The 18,079-nt window shown below is 36.2% G+C and overlaps 2 protein-coding genes across 3 annotated transcripts in view; both read right to left on the bottom strand.

Annotated features, from left to right (window-relative positions):
* Positions 1 to 17,511, bottom strand: part of MOXD1 (monooxygenase DBH like 1) — a 112,800-nt gene extending 95,289 nt beyond the window's left edge. Inside the window, exon 1 of the mRNA XM_064486695.1 lies at positions 17,494 to 17,511. The gene's annotated coding sequence lies outside the window, so the exon portion shown is untranslated. The remainder of the gene's footprint in view (positions 1 to 17,493) is intronic.
* STX7 (syntaxin 7) overlaps positions 1 to 18,079 on the bottom strand; it is a 77,771-nt gene that overhangs the window by 8,257 nt on the left and 51,435 nt on the right. For both annotated transcript variants that reach the window (XM_031456343.2, XM_031456344.2), the window contains exon 10: positions 704 to 781. In XM_031456343.2, coding sequence (XP_031312203.1) covers positions 704 to 781 — 78 coding nt within the window. The remainder of the gene's footprint in view (positions 1 to 703; positions 782 to 18,079) is intronic.

Here is an 18,079-nt window from a genome sequence, read left to right as displayed (position 1 = left end):
ACAGAGGTGAAGCTCTCCAGGGCAAATAACATCAAAGGCAAAGGGAAAGAAATGGTGTGACGGGGCCCCACCCAACCTCCCCGGATGGGCTGGGTTTGACATCATTTTCCAGCAGACTAACCAAACCAGCAGCTTTCACCCTCAGTGCAAATTTCCACCAGCTCTGGCAGGTGAGCATGCACGTGGGGTTACAGGCGCTTACTCTTGGAAATCAAGGAGCACACTGAACTTAGAGACAGAGCTTTCATTCCCTTGTCTCTTGAGGTGACTGCTTGGGACCCCTGAGTCTGACTTGGATGAATAAAGCCCCACTGAGGCGGGCAGACGCCCCCTGAGGCTTTGACATTGCTCACAAAGCACTCGCTTTCTCTGAGCTGCATCATGTTGCCCTTTGACCTAATGGAAAGATCTAGTTCCTGAATGTTTCTGAGATGGCTATTCATTTGTAGGAAAATACAAATCTATGGGCCTATGAAATCATTCTGAACTAGTCATTCATTCTGGAAATTTACAATGTGAATTTTGGGGGTTATCTTTGCTTGCTCCTGAATTCCCAATTTACTAAAATATTATTCAATCTCTATGCGGAAAAAAAAAAGAGTAAAATGTGTAGCAATAAAGAATTCCAAGAAGTACTTTTTAATTTACATTTAGCAAGAAAGGGATAGCAATTTTCTTTGAGATCAGGAGAAATGTAATTTACCTGTGTGATAGAGAAAGGGGTTCCATAGGGCTCTGCTGACAATACTGGGTCTGTCATTCTTGGAATAAATACCCTTACCTGTAATCAACCACCAGAGCACAAAATTTTTTAATTAATTTAAATTACGAAAATTTTCTGGCATAAAAAGATGAATGATATAACATACTTCTAAGTAAAAATGGTCAACTCAACACGTGATTTGCCTGGCCTCCCTGACCTGAAATGCATTACCATGATTTTTTGAAGCCCTAAACCCACAAAGAAAAAGAGAATGCAAAGGGAGAAAAGAGCAGCAGATTTAGGGAAACCATAAAGGATATGGATCAATGGTAACCAATTTAGCAAATCTGAGGAAACTAAATCCTTACCCGGCAATAGAGAAAGTCCAGGGGAAAGGGGATTTAAATCCCAGAATCTCCAAATGACCAAGCACTGTGGATTCCTTATACCCTTGCAAGTAAAGGTGGTGGGGGTGGGAAGGACAGTGAAAATAGGAAGATTTTTTGGAAACTTAGGAAGCAGGTAACCAAATCCCCTCTATTCCATTCATCTGGGCCAATGACCCTCATCTGTTCCAGCCCTAAACTTAGTTTATTCTCCAGCAAGGATAACAGAGCAACTTTAATTGGGGAAGGAATGGAGGGGATCCAGACAGCACTGAGGGCAAGAGTCCCGGAAGGGTAGAAGGGAACTAAGAGAAGTACAGAATGTCAGATTACAGTTCTTTCTCCACTAGCTTCTAGAACCCTGAGAGCTGACTTAAACTCAACAGACAGACAGAAGATCATTCACCAGAGAATTTAGTCAGCCTAAAGATGTTGACGTTGGATACTTCCCAATAAAATTGCCAAGTCAGATCACCCAACAGCTTACATGTCTCACTAGACCCTAGAACTTCCCATTCAATTTCCCAAGTTTCAGTATGAGTGACTGCGAAAGATCACAAGGTGTTAGAGGAAATCCTCTACTGTTCTGAATGAAAGTGGGGGGGGGGGAAGAAAAAGAAAACAAATCATCAAAAAATGCAACTTGAGGAAATGGAAACTATTCTGAGGAAACAAATAACAAAAAAAATCTATCACTAACATTCTCAGAGAGCTATGAAGTAATATAGCATCTGTGAAATACTGGCAGGATGCCATAAGAAAGATACAGATAATAAAAGGAATCTGAGAGATTAAAAATAAAATATCATAAATGAAAAAGATGGCTTAGAAGAAAAATGTTGGAAAAAACACACAAGACAGCAAAGAAAAAAAAAAAGAAAAAGAGATGAAAATAAGATGCAAAATAGCTATTTTAATAACACCAAACAGTAAAGAAGCTTCTATTCAAATAGCAGAAGTTCCAGAAAAAGAAAGCAGAGTAATTTGACAAGGGAGGTAGGGGGTAACAATCAAATAATTCAAGAAAATCTCCCAGAACTGTAGAAATGTATTCACTGGGCCCAGGATGAGAATAAAATTATACCAAAGATCATCATCATGAAATCACTAAAACATGGGATGAGAAAATCTGAAAATTGCCAAAGAAGGGAAAAATTGTATAAAAAAAAGTGAGAATTGGGTTGGCTCAAACTTCCTAATTGCTCACTGGCAGCCTGAAGTCATTAGAGCAAAGCCATTGAATTTCTTAAGGAAAGTTATTTCCAACCTAAAAAATTTAGACCCAGCCAAATGACCAATTAAGGATGAGGCGACCAATAAGAATTTCCAGACTTGCAAAATCTCAGAAACTTATCACCTATGCATCCTTTCTCAAAAGTATTCTGGAAGGAATAAAGCAAGAAAGAGGATAATTGTGGAGCCATGAATCAGTGTCTCAGACATGGGAGAGACAAAGGGAGAGCCCCCCACACCAAGAGTTGGATGGAGACCCACAGGTGATGACTCTGGCTTGGAAATGAATCAGACCACACTGGCGCAGAGCAGAAGGCTCCAGCAGAATTTCCAGAACTCTGAAATTGACAGTGTACCTGATGTGTTTGAAGCATTGAGAGATTTATACTTCTGGGAGAGTTTAAGGATAGATATGTGCCAAATTCATAGAAAATAAACAAACAACACCCATAGGGCAAAAATTGAGAATTTTAGCTTTTACACTTAGGTCTATAATAGATTTAAATTAATGTTTGTGTATAGTGTGAGATAAAGATGTAAATTCCTCTCTTTGCATGTAGATATTCAATTGACCCAGCATTATTTTTTGAAAGACCTATCCTTTCTCCCCAAGGAATTGCTTTGGGACTATTGTTGAAAATCAATTCACCATAAATGGAAAGGTTTATTTTAGGACTCTTAATTATGTTTCATTGGTCTATAGGCCTTATTCTTATGCCAGACCTATGTTGTCTTGATTCCTATAATTTTATACTACCTTTTGAAATCAGGAATACTAAGTTGTCCAACTTTTTTCTTCTTTTTCAAAATTGTTCTAGCTATTCTGGTCTTTTGCTTTTCCATGTGTATTTTAGGATCTGTTTATCAGTTTTTGTAATTCTTCTCCTAGGGATCATTGGGAGGGAATCTTAATATTGAGTCTTTCAATCTATAAACATCAAATGTCTTTCCATCTATTTAGATATTATGTAGATTTTTTTCAGCCAAGTTTTACAGTTTTTCTTGTGCCTATCTTGTACTTCTTTTGTTGTATTTATTCTTTTTTAATGAAATTGTGAGTGAAATTGTTTTCTTAATTTTATTGTCAGATTGTTGGTAGTATATAGAAATAAAATTGATTTTTAATATTGATCTTGTGTTCAGCCTTTCTGAACTAGTTTATTCTAATGAAATCCTTGAGTTTTCTGAACACAGGATCATGTCATCTGAATAAGTACAATTTTACTTCTTTCTTTTCAAACCGGATGCCTTTTATTTCTTGCTAGAATCTCCAATGAAATGTTGAATAGAAGTAATAATAGTGGGTATCCTTGCTTTGTTCCTGATCTTAGGGAAAAAAATTCAGTCTTTAATCATTAAATATAATGTTAGCTACAGGTTTTTCACAGATGTCTTTGACCAACTTGAGGAAGTTTCCTTCTATTTCTAATCTGTTGAGATTTTTTTTAATCATAAATGGTATTGATTTTACCAAATATTTTTTCTGTATCTATTGAAATAATCATATGTTGTTTTGTCTAGCTTTATGGTTGCTTTTTAGAGAGAGGATTTTTTAACTCCTCATCCTGACATGCTACAAGTAGGAAGTCCCAACAAGACTGTAATTTTGATCATGATATTATTTATTCCTAGTTTGTGGTTGTTATTGTTCTGATTTTCAGATCTGACTGATTGTTTCTGTGTGTTTACAATTTATTTTACTATTTAATTAGACTTTTATTTTCATAATCCTTTAATCTGAAATCCTGGGTGTTTAATTCTGTAGTTTAGTGATTCTTTCAACTCTCTTTCCTAATTCTTTTTTCCCTTGTGTGCTGTATAATTTTGTAATATATACTCATATTCATTAAGCATATACTACATGATAAGCATGAAAGCCATGGTTTGAAGATTTCTTTCTCCAGAGAGGATTTATAATTGATTATATCAGACACTTCAAGGCTATCAACTCAGGACCACCTTCTGTGAATTTTTTTCATTTAGGACTTTTGGTTCCAAGAAGTGTAAACCCAAGCCTGAAGCCAGGGAGGGTCCAACGGTTACAAATTCTTAAGAGTTTTTTTTCCACCAGAACTCAGGCCAATTGAGATGACACATTATTTTCCTTTCTTGGCAGGCAGATTTTCTAGTCCCCCTTTTGCTAAGGGTGTACCACTTTCAGGGCTCCAGTTACACGATTAGTTTTTCTTTACAAATTCCCATTTTTCTGGGTCTAAGACTTAGTTATTAATAACTGCTGTGCTTAGAAGATTATGCCTCAGACCCAGGAAGATGGAGACTGACAAACCCCTTAGGGGTAACTGTTAATTCAGTGTTTCTGAGCACTAGGGTTTTTAGCTTCTTCTGCCTGCTTTTCCTTATTTCTTGAGTGTACCCTTGTGTATATGCAGTGGTGCTGTATCCAGTTTCCAAGATGACCTTCAATGATCTTTGCTTCTTCGTATAGTTCCCTCCTACTTTGAATCATGATTGACCCATGCTCCTTTTAGGATAATGTGGAAATTACAATGTGTGTCTTCCAAAGATAAGTCATAAAAACATTGCAGCTTCCATCCTGGCCTCTCTCATGGATTGGTTGCTCTAGGGGAAACCAGTGTAATTTTGCAGAGACTTTCAGTCAGACTGTAGAGAGACCTCATGGGGATGAACTGAGGCTTCCCACCAACAAACAGCATCCACTGTCCGACCATGTGAGGGAGCCACCTTGGAAGCTGATCCCACCTAGGCTGCTTCCAAATTCTTGATCTAAAAAGTGTGACAGATAATGAGTATTTACTGTTGTTTCAAGCCATTAAGTAATTTGTTACACAGCTATAGAAATCCAGTATTATATTACATCAAGCATTTAAAGATATTTCTAAAGGGAGTGTTCACATTTTTCAGTCCATTATATGCCCAGAAACAGAGTATTGGCCATAAAATAAACATAAAAATACCCTCTTGTCTCAAGGTTTTTTCACTTGCTCATCCCTTCCCTGGTCATCTGACCTAAAATTTCATCCCTGCATACCTTCTATCCTCCTTCCCTGCTTTTCCCCCCTCTTTAGCATGTATCACTATTGAACATACTACTAATTTTATTTATTTATTTCAATTGTCTATATTCCAAGTGGCCAAGATGATGATGATTACTATAAACAATTATATGCCAATAAAATGGAAAATCTAGAAGAAATGGATAAATTCCAAGAAACATACAATTATCCTAAGACTGAATCAGAAAGAAATAGAAAATGTGAACAGACTAATTACTAGTGAGGAAATTTAATCAGTAATTTTTTAAAAACTCCCCTAAAACAAAAATGTAGGACCAGACAGCTTCACAGGTGACTTCTACCAAATATTTAAAAAAAGAGTTAACAACTCTTCCCAAACTATTCCAAAAAAAAAAAAAATTGAAGAGGAAAGAATGCTTTTGAACTCATTCTATGAGGCCAGCATCACCCTAATACCAAACTAGACAAAGATATCACAAAAAAAGAAAAGTATAGGTCAATATCACTGATAAACATAGGTGCAAAAATCCTCAATAAAATATTAGCAAACCAAATTTAACAATACATTAAAAGGATAATACACTATGGTCAAGTGGAATTTATCCCAGGGATGCAAGGATGGTTCAATATCTATAAATCGATTAATGTGATAAACCACATTAACAAACTGAAGAATAAAAACTATATAATCATCTCAATAAATGCAGAAAAAGCTTTTGATAAAATTCAACATCCTTTTATGATTAAAAAAAACTACACAAAGTGGATATAGAGGGAACATACCTTAATATAATAAAGGCCATATATGTCAAGCCCACAGCTAACATTATTCTTTAATATCAAGAATAAGACAACAATGCCCACTCTTGCCACAGCAATCAGATAAGAAAATGAAATCCAAATTGGAAAGGACAAAGTACAACTGTCACTGTTTGCAGATGACAAGATATTATATACAGAAAATACTAAAGACACCACCAAAAAACTATTAGAACTTATCAAGGAATTCAGTGAAGTGGCAGGATACAAAATTAATAGGTATGCTATCAATGAACTATCAGAAAGGGAAATTAAGAAAACAATCCATTTATGATTGCTTCAAGAAGAATAAAATGCCTAGGAATAAACTTAACCAAGGAGGTAAAAAATCTGTACCTATAAAACTATATGCCATTTATGAAAGAAATTGAAGATGACACAAACAAATGAGAAGACATACTGTGCCCATCGATAGGAAGAATTAATATTGTTAAAACAACCATACTATTCAAGGAAATCTATAGATTCAATGCAATTTCCATCAAAATATCAATGAGATTTTTTGAAGAATTAGAAAAATATTCTAAAATTTCTATGGAAACACAAAAGACCTTGAATAGCCAAAACAATCTTGAGAAAGAATAAAGCTGCAGGTTTCACATTCCCTGATTCCAAACTCTACTACAAAGCTATAGTGATTAAAGCACTGGCAAAAAACAGACACATAGATCAAAATACAGAGCCTAGAAATAAACTCATGCTTATATGATCTATTAATCTATGGCAAACGAAGCAAGAATATACAGTGGGGAAAAGACAGCCTCTTCAATAAATGTTGTTGAGAAAACTGGATAGCTACATACAAAAGAATCAAACTGGACTACTTTCTCACACCACATACAAAAATAAACTCAAAATGGATTAAAGACTTAAATGTAAAACCTGAAATCATAAAACTCCTAGAAGAAAACATAGTCAGTGTGGTCTTTGACATTGGTCTTAGCATTATTTTTTTGGATATGTCTCCTCAGGGAAGGGAAACAATATTAAAAAATAAACAAATGGAACTACATCAAAAATAAAAAGCTTTACAGAGTAAAGGAAACTGTCAACAAAACAAAAAGGCCATATACTGAATGGGAGAAGATATTTGCAAACAACATATCTGATAAGGAGTTAATATCCAAAATATACCAAAAAACCCATACAACTCAACATAAAAACAAAAATAAAAAACAAACCACCTGATTATAAAATGGACAAAGAGTCTGAATAGATATATTTCCAAAGAATGACCAACATACACATGGAAAGATGCTTAATATCACTAATCATCAGGGAAATGCAAATCCACAATAAGATATCACCTCATACCTGTCAGAATGGCTATTATCCAAAAAAAAAAAAAAAATGTTGGCAAGGATGTGGAGAAAAGGGAATGCACTGTTGGCAGGAATGTAAATTGGTATAACCATGATGGAAAACATGGAGGTTCCTCAAAAATATCAAAAATAGAACTATCGTACAATCCAGTAATCCCACTTTTGGATATTTTTCCAAAGAAAACAAAAATACTCATTTGTAAAGATGTATGTCCACTGCATCATTGTTCAGAATACCCAAGATATGGAAGCAACCTGTGTCCACTGATAAGTGAATGGATAAAGAAGTAGTGATAGATATAGATATAGATACAGATATATAGTGGAATATTACTTGACCATAAAAAAGAATGAAACATTGCTATCTGCAACAACATGCATGGACCTAGAGGGTATTATGTTAAGTGAAATAAGTCAGACATAGAAAGACAAATACTGTATAAGTTCATTTACACATAGACTCTAAAAAAACAAAACACATGAACAAACATAACAAAATGGAGACAGACTCATAGATACAGAGAACAAACAGGTGGTTGCCAGAGGGCAGAGGATTGGAGGAATGAGTGAAGTAGGTGAGAGAGATTAAGAGGTACAAACTTCCAGTTACAAAATAAATGAATCACAGGAATGAAATGTACAGCATGGAGAATACAGTCAACAATATTGTAGTAACTTTGTATGGTGGCAGACGGTAACTAGACTTATTGTGGTGATTACTTTGTAATGTATATAAATATTGAATGACTATGTTATGCTCCTGAAACTAACATAGTGTTGTAGGTCAGTTATACTTCAATAAAAAAAATTGTTTATATTCCAACTAGAACATATACTCTATTAAAAGCAAGGATTTTTGTTCTGACTAGTCCACAGTTGTGTCCTGTGACCCAATAACAGCTCCTGGCAAACAGTAAGTGTCCAAAAAATATTTGTAGAATTAGTAAAGGAGTAGATAAAATTTTAGCCTGAGCTTCAGCCACATTATCTTGATAAAACCTTCCTCTGTTTTACTCTGCTCTCTCTCCAAAGCTTTCATAATCCCCAACAGTAGTATGAAGTTCCAGTTCTCCAGATTTGGAGATGCAGTGGGCCATGCTCTCCCTCCCATTCATTTCTATTCTTTTTAACATCTACAGCATTCCTCTAGCTCTTCACCATTAAAATTTTTGGCTAGTTAAAATCCTTGAGTTTCCTATTTTTCTAGAAATGGTTTGTTTTGGCTCAAGTTTGATATCACTTATCTAATTCTTAAATCTTACTTTGATAAAACAAGCCCTCCATATTGGAAGTAACACTTTCAGATCTCTGAGATGGGAAAAGCTGTGTGAATTCAAACCTACACCCATTTATCTGATCTCAGCATTCCCTCCATTACTGCACCTAATTTTTAAACTTAGGCATTGTGAACCCCGTTCTTCATAACATTCAATTTTCAAAACCAGACTCCTACAAATAGTAACATCAGAAAACCCCAAAATGAAAACAGAATACAAAGGCTTTTAAAACTTATTCCTCTTTGCATAATTAGTCAAAATGGTCTTTTAATGTTACTTTAAGTTCCACAAAAATATTATGTTTATTTGGTTATTCTTCACTAAAAGAAAACAAAACAACAACAACAAAAAACATTGTGTTTGTTATTATAAGTATTAGGGAAGAATGCTCATTTCGAAAAATTAAGAATGTGACCTAATTAGACTTATTCCTTGCTTTCCTCTTACAGATTTTTGTTGTGCCAGAGAACACCAGTCAAAGCATGTGCATTTATTGTATTAAAAAGAACATAAGGAACAGTTGGTTTTTAACTTAAGCAATATTGTCCTTAGAAATGCCACCAGGAAATATTTACCTCACTAGACTATAGAGAAGAAGCTTATTTCTGTCCCTAGAACATATGGATGTTTTAAATATGTCATGAGACTGTTATTTGGCTGACTAAAGTCATATCTCCACATGGCAAATGAACCAAGCCAATTACACTAGAAAATGCTTGTTGGTTTTAGATTAATTCAGCTGTCGGTGTGGTGGAGTGATACAACAGAACCAAATATCCCATGGAATCAACACTATTCCTACCGAAATAGAGTAAGTTTTAGATCTCAAGGGATTTTTTTTCATAATAATAGAGAAAATTTAAAAAGAAAATATGGTCCAGTTGCCCACAGAGGATGCTATTAATGAGGATACTACTGTTATTGTCAATTTCAGTGGAACATTTAATACGATTCATAATTACATATAAAACATCTAAAATTCTCCTTTCCTTGAGATAGTCATATGTTGTTTCATTGAAACCAACTTATCCCATCAGAAACGAGTTTAGACTGTTTTGAGTTCATTAGAGAGAAGTTTTTCAGTGTAGACAGGGGCAAATGGAATCACGTGTGTGTTCATCCACAGATGGAGGAGAGAGGGAGTGAGTGCAGATCAGCACACCTTTCGTCCCTCAGTCTACCTGCGGCCCTGAGATTAAGGTGTCATGCTTGTATCTTTTCAGCACACAGAGCAACTTTCACTGAGTTGGTACAAAAACTAAGTGTGTGTGTATTTTCCCTGGAGGAAAGTCTTCCTGTGCACCCGTGCCTGTGGAGGCCATTCCAGTAGGTACTCAAGCTATTGCCTTCTAGGAAAACTGAGCTAAATTAATTTTAGATGAGCTAATGCAAGACTTATACAGAAACTAGACTGATCAGCAATGTTTTGGGGGCAGTAGGGTCAGCAGCCACGGAGAAGACAGAGACTCAGCTCTCAGAGGAAGCTGAGGAGGGAAAGGCTGTGTTTATCTTTAGAGAATCCCTAAACTTGAATGAGAAAGATGACCTTGGGTTGGTTCTCTTTACTTACTCATTTCATATATACACTTATGTATATTATATAATTAGAAATAGCAAGTTTATTAAAGGAGTGGAATATTGCAGTTGAAAAGGGAAAAGGCGATAAGGCAAGGGCAGAGACACAATAGGACTTGTAAGCCCTTCCATTGAGATATTTGAGCATTTACATCTCTGGGCTACTGCCTCCACTAAGCATAAGCCAGAGAGGAGATCAAGATGTTTCTTCTTAGGGCATCTCCTGAAATACAAGAGAAAGGAGTTCATTTCCTGATCCAAGGGGTATAGTTCCTTACTCCTACTGATATTTGCATCCAACAAATCTTACTCCTAGCCCTGTCTCCTCTTCTAAACTGGGAGTCCTGAAACATGAGTGCCTAATACACTTCATTAATTATTCTCCCTCAGCTGCTACCTCCAAACTGAAAATGATAAATATGTATCAACTGACTACTTACTAATCACTCAATAAATGTTTTAGGGGTGAACAGTAAAGGGTGAAGGATAAAAATACAAACATGAAGCTCAGTCCCTAACTGAGCAACCTCACTGTGTTTTTAATTTTTTTTTTAATAGCCAAGGTCAACTGGTGAAATACTTGTATCCATAATGTATTCTGTTGTGCACAGAATTTAATACTATATTCTGTATTAGAAAGCCGATAGATTAACTGGGTGAAGTTTTTTATGTGTTTCTTTTCTTTGTATTTTCTGGAGACAAATTCACAATCATTAGTTTCTCTGCTGATAACTTGTTTCTGTTATGAACCTACCAACACTTCCATCTCTTGTTAGCTTTTTAAATCATCGGTAAGTGGGGAAATGTTTTGAACTGAAGTATAATGTAAAAGAATAATGATCGTTGCCTGTTCTGGACATATGACTTCATTTAGAAGTTTAATAGTTATTAAACTTTATAAAAAATATAATTGAAGGGAAGTAATACAAACACAGAATAAAGTTTACGTAAGTGATTGTAAATCTCTTTAAATTTATTAAAAACAACCTACAGTGAATTTTCTCAAATGTAAACAGTGTTGATTTTCAAATGTCAAAAGCTGTTCATTCAGACATGTTCTTTCTTCACGTGGAACCAAATGGTATAGTAACCATCACTCTGCAATAACATTTTAAACAAAATCTGAGTCTGCAAACAGAAAATGTCTTATTTCTATTCTTTTTTAAAAGTTAAATGTTAAGAGGTTTAGAAAGCAAATTTGAAATTTTCTGTTTTATCCTTTGTGCTTTTTATTTTAGATATTTTGATATCTCTAACTTTGTTATTTATTGGTTTAAAATATGCTTTTCAATATTTAGATATATTATTTCCTGGACTAGTTAACTGAATTGATTTTTTTTCTGTGAAATCTCTTCTTTACATATCATCAACTGAATCAAGTTAGATATCAGATAATGTGACTACAAAATTTAAAAAGACATTTAAGTCTGAAGTTTTTTTAAAAAACTAGGAAAAAACAAATAAGCACGTCATTCAATGTTCCCAGTTCTGCTTTCGAGAAAAAACATATTATTACATTTGAAACTAAAATATGTATTAATTTTGTCAGGCTTACTCCATCCATCCTGTAGAAGCTTGATTCTTTAGACATAAATATATTTAAGAACAGTAATACCAACAAATATCCTCAAAGCTATAAACCACTTAAAACAAACTTCTCACTTTTCTCAACCACCAACTCTAAAATTATAAATGAGTCTCTATAAGCATGGCCAAATGTACCCACAGTCACACACCTACAGGAGCCAAAAAGCATACCTCAGAGGGATTAAAATGAAGGGGGCCATCATGACACGTAGGCTGTTGAACTGACATCATCAGGCAGGTCTTTGGATTGAAAGATGAGTCACTGTACTCACTGAAGTAAGTAACCCGTTAATTCCTGAGAGAGCTTCTACTGAAGCTGAAAAAAGTAACCCTTTTCATTGCTGAACACATTGGGGAAAGCATGGTCCACAGAAGAAATTCCTGTTTTGAAGTTTTGAAGCGAAGTTCTCCATTCAAGTCAGTGTTTGACTGAATCTGTAAAGCAGTCACTTGTTCTTGTTGTTGTTGTTGTTGTTGTTGTTGTTGTTGTTGTTGTTGTTGTTATTGTTCTTATTCATCATTATCATTATTTGGGAGGTGATGGACTTTTGCACTCCATGAAGATTCAAACACAATCAAGCACCAATAAACAAAGAAGATGTCATAAGACAACATCTGCATTTGAATGTTCACAGAGTGTGCAAGGGGCAAAGAGCTCAGGGCATGGCCTCCAGGGTGAATCACCTCCCTCCCTAGGGCAGAGGAGGAAGAAGAGCAGCATCTCTTGAGGCATGGAGACTGCGAGGGACCCCGAGGAATATATTCAGGGGAAAAAAAAATTTCAATTCGTCCAATCTTGTTTGCAAGGTAAGTGCTTTTCTGAATGTATTAATAGAAGAAGATAAGGAAATCTAATCTCTAATTAGTCACTTAGTTCCTTGGGTCATAGATGCCTTTTAGAGAAGTGGGCACATACCATGCCCATGATGTGAACCAAAGCCTGCATTTGGATTGGGAAGCAGCGTGTGTTAGAACATCCTGACAAACGAATACATACTTCCATGCTCAGACACATGGAGTTATCTTGCTTTCTCGTGCTTTTATTTTTATCTTCCCCAAATTCAGAAGATAAATATAGAAAAATCAATATGCAGAGTTTCTCTTTCTTTTTTAATAGAAAATATGACTGATGATAGTTTTTCTAGGACTTTATAAGTAAGACCAATTTGCAATTTGTGAAACATAATTAGAATTCTCTTTTAAATAAATACAGTGTTGGATGGATGATTCCAGAGAGACAGGAAAGACTTTCTTTTCAGGAAGTTAGACAAATCTTCCTAATTTTTTTATAAAACTAAAATAAAACAAAAGATATAATTTATTTCTTATTTCTATAAAAAGAAATATTTATATAATTTATTTCTAGTTCTATAATTCATTCTTAATTCTATAACATAACATATAATTTACTTGTTTGCTTGTTTTTGCTTTTCTATGCCTGAAAGGGGCTGGGGAGAGGTGGCATAGAACCAGTCATGTCAGGAGAGGAAGGTGACTTAGACAATGGTGATATTTGGGCAAGGAGAGCATTGGTAAATGCTACTGATCCTCCCCCCAATTCCTTATGCCTCTTCCAGTGGAGAGTGAGCTGAGGACGAGAGTAGGAGTGTTAGAGGTGGGGGGCCTGGTTGTTGGACATCAGAGCTGCAGAGCTATAGCACAGTGCTTAGCAAATTTCTTCCTCCCAGTGATAACAAAGACAAGCAAAGACAAGCAGTGATAATAAAACATGTGAACAAGCAGAAGTATAAAACCCAGAAGTATTAGAGTTCCTAATGATCATGGGCCTCAGATGGCAAAGCTGGGGGATATGACCACAGAATCAAGGCCAGGGAGCAAGAGGCAGCCAGACTGCCAGTCATACGGGAGTAACAGATGAGGTGAACTGACAGCAACAAGAGAAGACGATGGTCTAGCACAGTGCAGTCCTGGGGCATTTCCGGGGGAGTTTGCTGAAATACAGATTCCCAGACCACTCACACAGAGATTTCTGATGCTATAGGCTTTGCACAGGCTCAGAAAGCTACATTTTACCAAGTACCAAAGGTTATTCCAATTCAAAGCTACCAACTGACTTCATGAAACACTGTCCTAGGGATCAGAGGCTAAGTACCTTGGTCTTCTAGCAGTAAGGCAAGGGCTTCAAATTTTTACAAAGAGTAGGAATAAGTTTCTGTCCTAGTCCTTCTGTGTAGTCAACTTCTATACCTTTTGAGAAGTGTGTGGGTCCACATACTCCAGAAGATGTGAAGCTGATGCCATGGACACTTAATCATAGCTTTAACCATTCTTCACTATCTGAGATAATAACCCCTGACTCAAGGCAGCGCAGCAATGTTGTCGTGAAGATTAAATAAGGTCATGCTTGAAAAGGTCTTAGCACAATGCTTGGCCTCTAGTAAGTACACTGTTAGCCATTAATAGTCATGTGTATTGCAGTGATAATTATTAAGCCAATAATTACAATAGCTAAGACATGGAAGCAACCTAAATGTCCATTAATAGATGACTGGATAAAGAAGCCCATATATATATATGTATACATACACACACATGTATGTACATATATACATGTATACATATATATACACACACACACAATGGAATACTACTCAGCCATAAAAAGAATAAAGTAATGCCATTTGCAACAACATGGATGGACCTGAAGGTCATCATACTAAGTGAAGTGAGCCAGGAAGAGAAAGAAAAATAGCACATAATATCACTTATATGTGGAATCTAAAAAAAAAAACAAAAAATTGAACTTATTTACAAAACAGAAACAGACTCACAGACATAGAAAACAAACTTATGGCTACCAGGGGGGAAGAGGGTGGGGAGGGATAAACTGAAAGTGCAGGATTTGTAGATATACACTACTATATATAAGACTGATAAACAACAAGGTCCTACTATATAGCACAGGGAACTATATTCAATACCTTGTAATTGCCTATAATGAAAAAAAATATGAAAAGGAATATTTGTATTTAACTGAATCATTATGCTGTACACCAGAAATTAACACAAAATTGTAATCTGACTAGACTTTAATTTAAAAAAAAGAAAAAGAAAAAGACTTGCCATAAATAGTGCAGGACCATGAATTATAACCAAGCAGAAGTTAAATGTAAAGCATAATATGAGCAGAGGTTAACGTCTGTATCTTCTCCAATACCCCAAATCTTCAGTAAAATTTGACGTCACACAACAGTACCAAGTAGGGCCTTGGAAAACAAGGAGATGAGACTGTGTTCGGATTTTGAAGAAAAGAAAACTGGAGAAAAGCTGGAGCTGTCAGCAGGAGAAGAGAGGAGGCAACAGAAACCAATAAGCAATTGAATTCGAAATAGGATCCAGAGTTAAGAGGAATAAATAACCAGTATGTTTGCATCTTCCTCAAGATGAAACAAATGGAGAAAATGCTAGATGCCCCAAACTACCTAGGATGGGGACTTAAACTATTTTCTTTAGAAAAAAATCTAGAAGGATGTAAACTAAACTGTTAAACAGTATTTATTGGGAAGGTGGATAACCGAAAATCTTAAGTTTTTTACCTTCTATATTTTTACATCACTTAAAAATAAGCATGAACTATCTTTATAAACAAGAAGGTCAGTAAAATATATTTTCATGATCACTATTTTTAGGTGTTAGTATAAAATCAAAATCTAGTGTTAATTTAGCTGATGGTGTTTTGAAGGTATAAACTTTGTAATTCTCACTCCCTCTGCTGGTTGGCCAACAAGAACAATGGAGCAACCTTCATCCCTGCCACGTGTTCTAGGAGACTCTGATGGGGAACAGACAATGGCACCTCTTCATTAGAGACTGCAGATTGCAGAGTCAGGACCATATTGCTGGTCCTTTCCTGGTCTGGAGGGAACTAAGTGAGTCTCAGTAAAGGTGGTTCTTCCTGGTACATTCTTAGCATGAAGGAAACTCAGAATATGTCACTTGATGTTCCCCTAAGGCCCACCAATGGTATCTCATGTATGGTTATTTTTAATCAAGTGACAAAGTCTCCAGCCTTTCCTTTCCTTCTTGCGTCTGTCTGGAATTTTCCAGGAAACATAAAGAATGTGTTGCATTGCAGGCAGAGCCAGCTCATTGGTCACTTGGCAGCAGCAAATGCTCTGCCTTCAGGAAAGCCATCTGCTCCTTAAACACACGCCCACAGCCATGCTGGGAGACACACGGGGTGATCATGACTCCATTGTGATCTCCTGGGGCCCACTTTGCTTTCTCTGCCAACTGGAAAGCATCATCCTCTCTCCCTGTGTCCAGCTCTTTCAAAGAGAAGTTCTCACAGTAGAGAAATAGCTCCAGTGGCAATTCATTCAGTTCTTCTCTTTCCTCCCTACTGCACGCAGCCTCACGTTGCAGCATAAACCACTCATCACTTTGCTGAGTCCCACTGTCAGGCAGTTTACTACTGGGTATTTTCCCCCAAAGACTCCCCTTGGCCTTTCCTGCTATCTGTCTTCACCTCTACATTCAACACCCCTCTCGCCCTACTCCGTCTGTCCATTGGCATATCTCCACTCGACTACACCCAAACTCTGAACTGATTTCAAGGGCTTTTGTAGGGATTTTATACTAATGAAAGCATGAGGGTAATTGCCTTCCAACATTCTGTGACAGAGAAGCTTTGAGGATCTGCTTGACAACGTACATACACATCTTCCAGAAAGATGCCATCTGTGGTCAGAAGTAGATTTACAGATTTACCATGTTGTTAATGAATCTTAATCTTTAGGACCTCTCACTTGGACCCGTTCTACAGCTTGCTGCATTCTCTGGATAACTAGAGAAGGAGTGGCTCTAGCCAGGCACAGGAAGCAGGAAGTACTGCCCAGCCTGGTGGTCACCCTCTACAACCTGACGGTGGTGTTGGGACTGCAGTGGGACTACAGGCTGCCAGGAATAATTCCAAATCACCCTGGCCCCCAGATATAACCTCAGGCCTCCAGACCCTATCTTTGATCCCAAGAAGGGCCAAGGAGGTATCTCCCTGCTTATGGGCCACTGTGACCCAGGATTCAGGAATATTTCTGACCATCATCTTAGGTACTATCCACTTGGAAGAGGGATCAGCAAAGACCCAACCAAAGCGGACCCTCTGCTGTAGCAAAGGTTATCAGGGTCCATACTCAGTAATATCAACAGGCTGGAGATTTCTTAAAATTTCCCTGACCATCGCCTAAGAAAAAAACTCAGATGTGGCATTACCAGTAATGAATGAAGAAATTGGAAAAAAAAAGTTTTCTGTTCACTCAATTTCCATTATTCATTGATAGAGGAAAGAATGAATTATATTTCTAGTCTTTCTAGAAAAAATATTATTTAAAATTTCATATGAAGAAATAATATGCCCAGCCCAAAAATGTAGGAAAAAATTGCTGTAGAAGTATTTGGCAGATTATTATCATCATCATCAACACCTTTTCTTTTTTTCAGACTTTGTGATATTTGTGCTATTTGTCTGCTTTTTTAAAAATAGTATTTTTTTGTAATTTTCTCAAAGAACTCACTTTCATAGCTAATTTTGTATTCATAACTTTGTGTTCTTTTTCTGAAAGAAGGCCCACCTACCTGGCTCTAATCTGTCCAACATAAGCTGTTGTCTGGTTCCTATTCAAGCTGTGACTTAGCAAAGGCTGGTCCTGTGGGGACAGATGCAGAAGACAGAAACGTTTTTAATTTTGATGAAGTTTAAAGTAATTAAATCAGTTGACTACAAATGTAAGGATTTATATCAGGACTCTCAAGTCTCCTCCACTGATCTATATGCCCATTCTTGTGCCAATATCACACTGTCTTGATTATTGTGCTTTATAGTCAGCTTTGAAATCAGGTAGAAGTCCACCAATGGTATTTCTCTCTTTCAAAATATTTTGGCTACTTCATGTCTTTTGTATTTTCATGTAAATTTTAGAATCCATTTGTCAATTTCTAAAAAAAATTCCTGTTGGTATTTTGACAGATTGCACTGTATTTATAGATACATTTGGAGATAACTGCCATCTTGCAATTTTGAGCTTCCAGTCAATAAACACAAAATATATTTTCATTTACTTAGATATCTTTCTCTCAGCAATATTTTATAGTTTTGAGCGTACAAGTCTTATACTACTTTTGTTAAATCTATTCCCAAGTATTTTACTCTTTTTGATGCTAA

This window comes from Camelus dromedarius, chromosome 6 (assembly GCF_036321535.1).
Source record: "Camelus dromedarius isolate mCamDro1 chromosome 6, mCamDro1.pat, whole genome shotgun sequence".
Taxonomy (NCBI): Eukaryota; Metazoa; Chordata; class Mammalia; order Artiodactyla; family Camelidae; genus Camelus; species Camelus dromedarius.
This window is presented reverse-complemented; position numbering and strand designations above follow the sequence as displayed.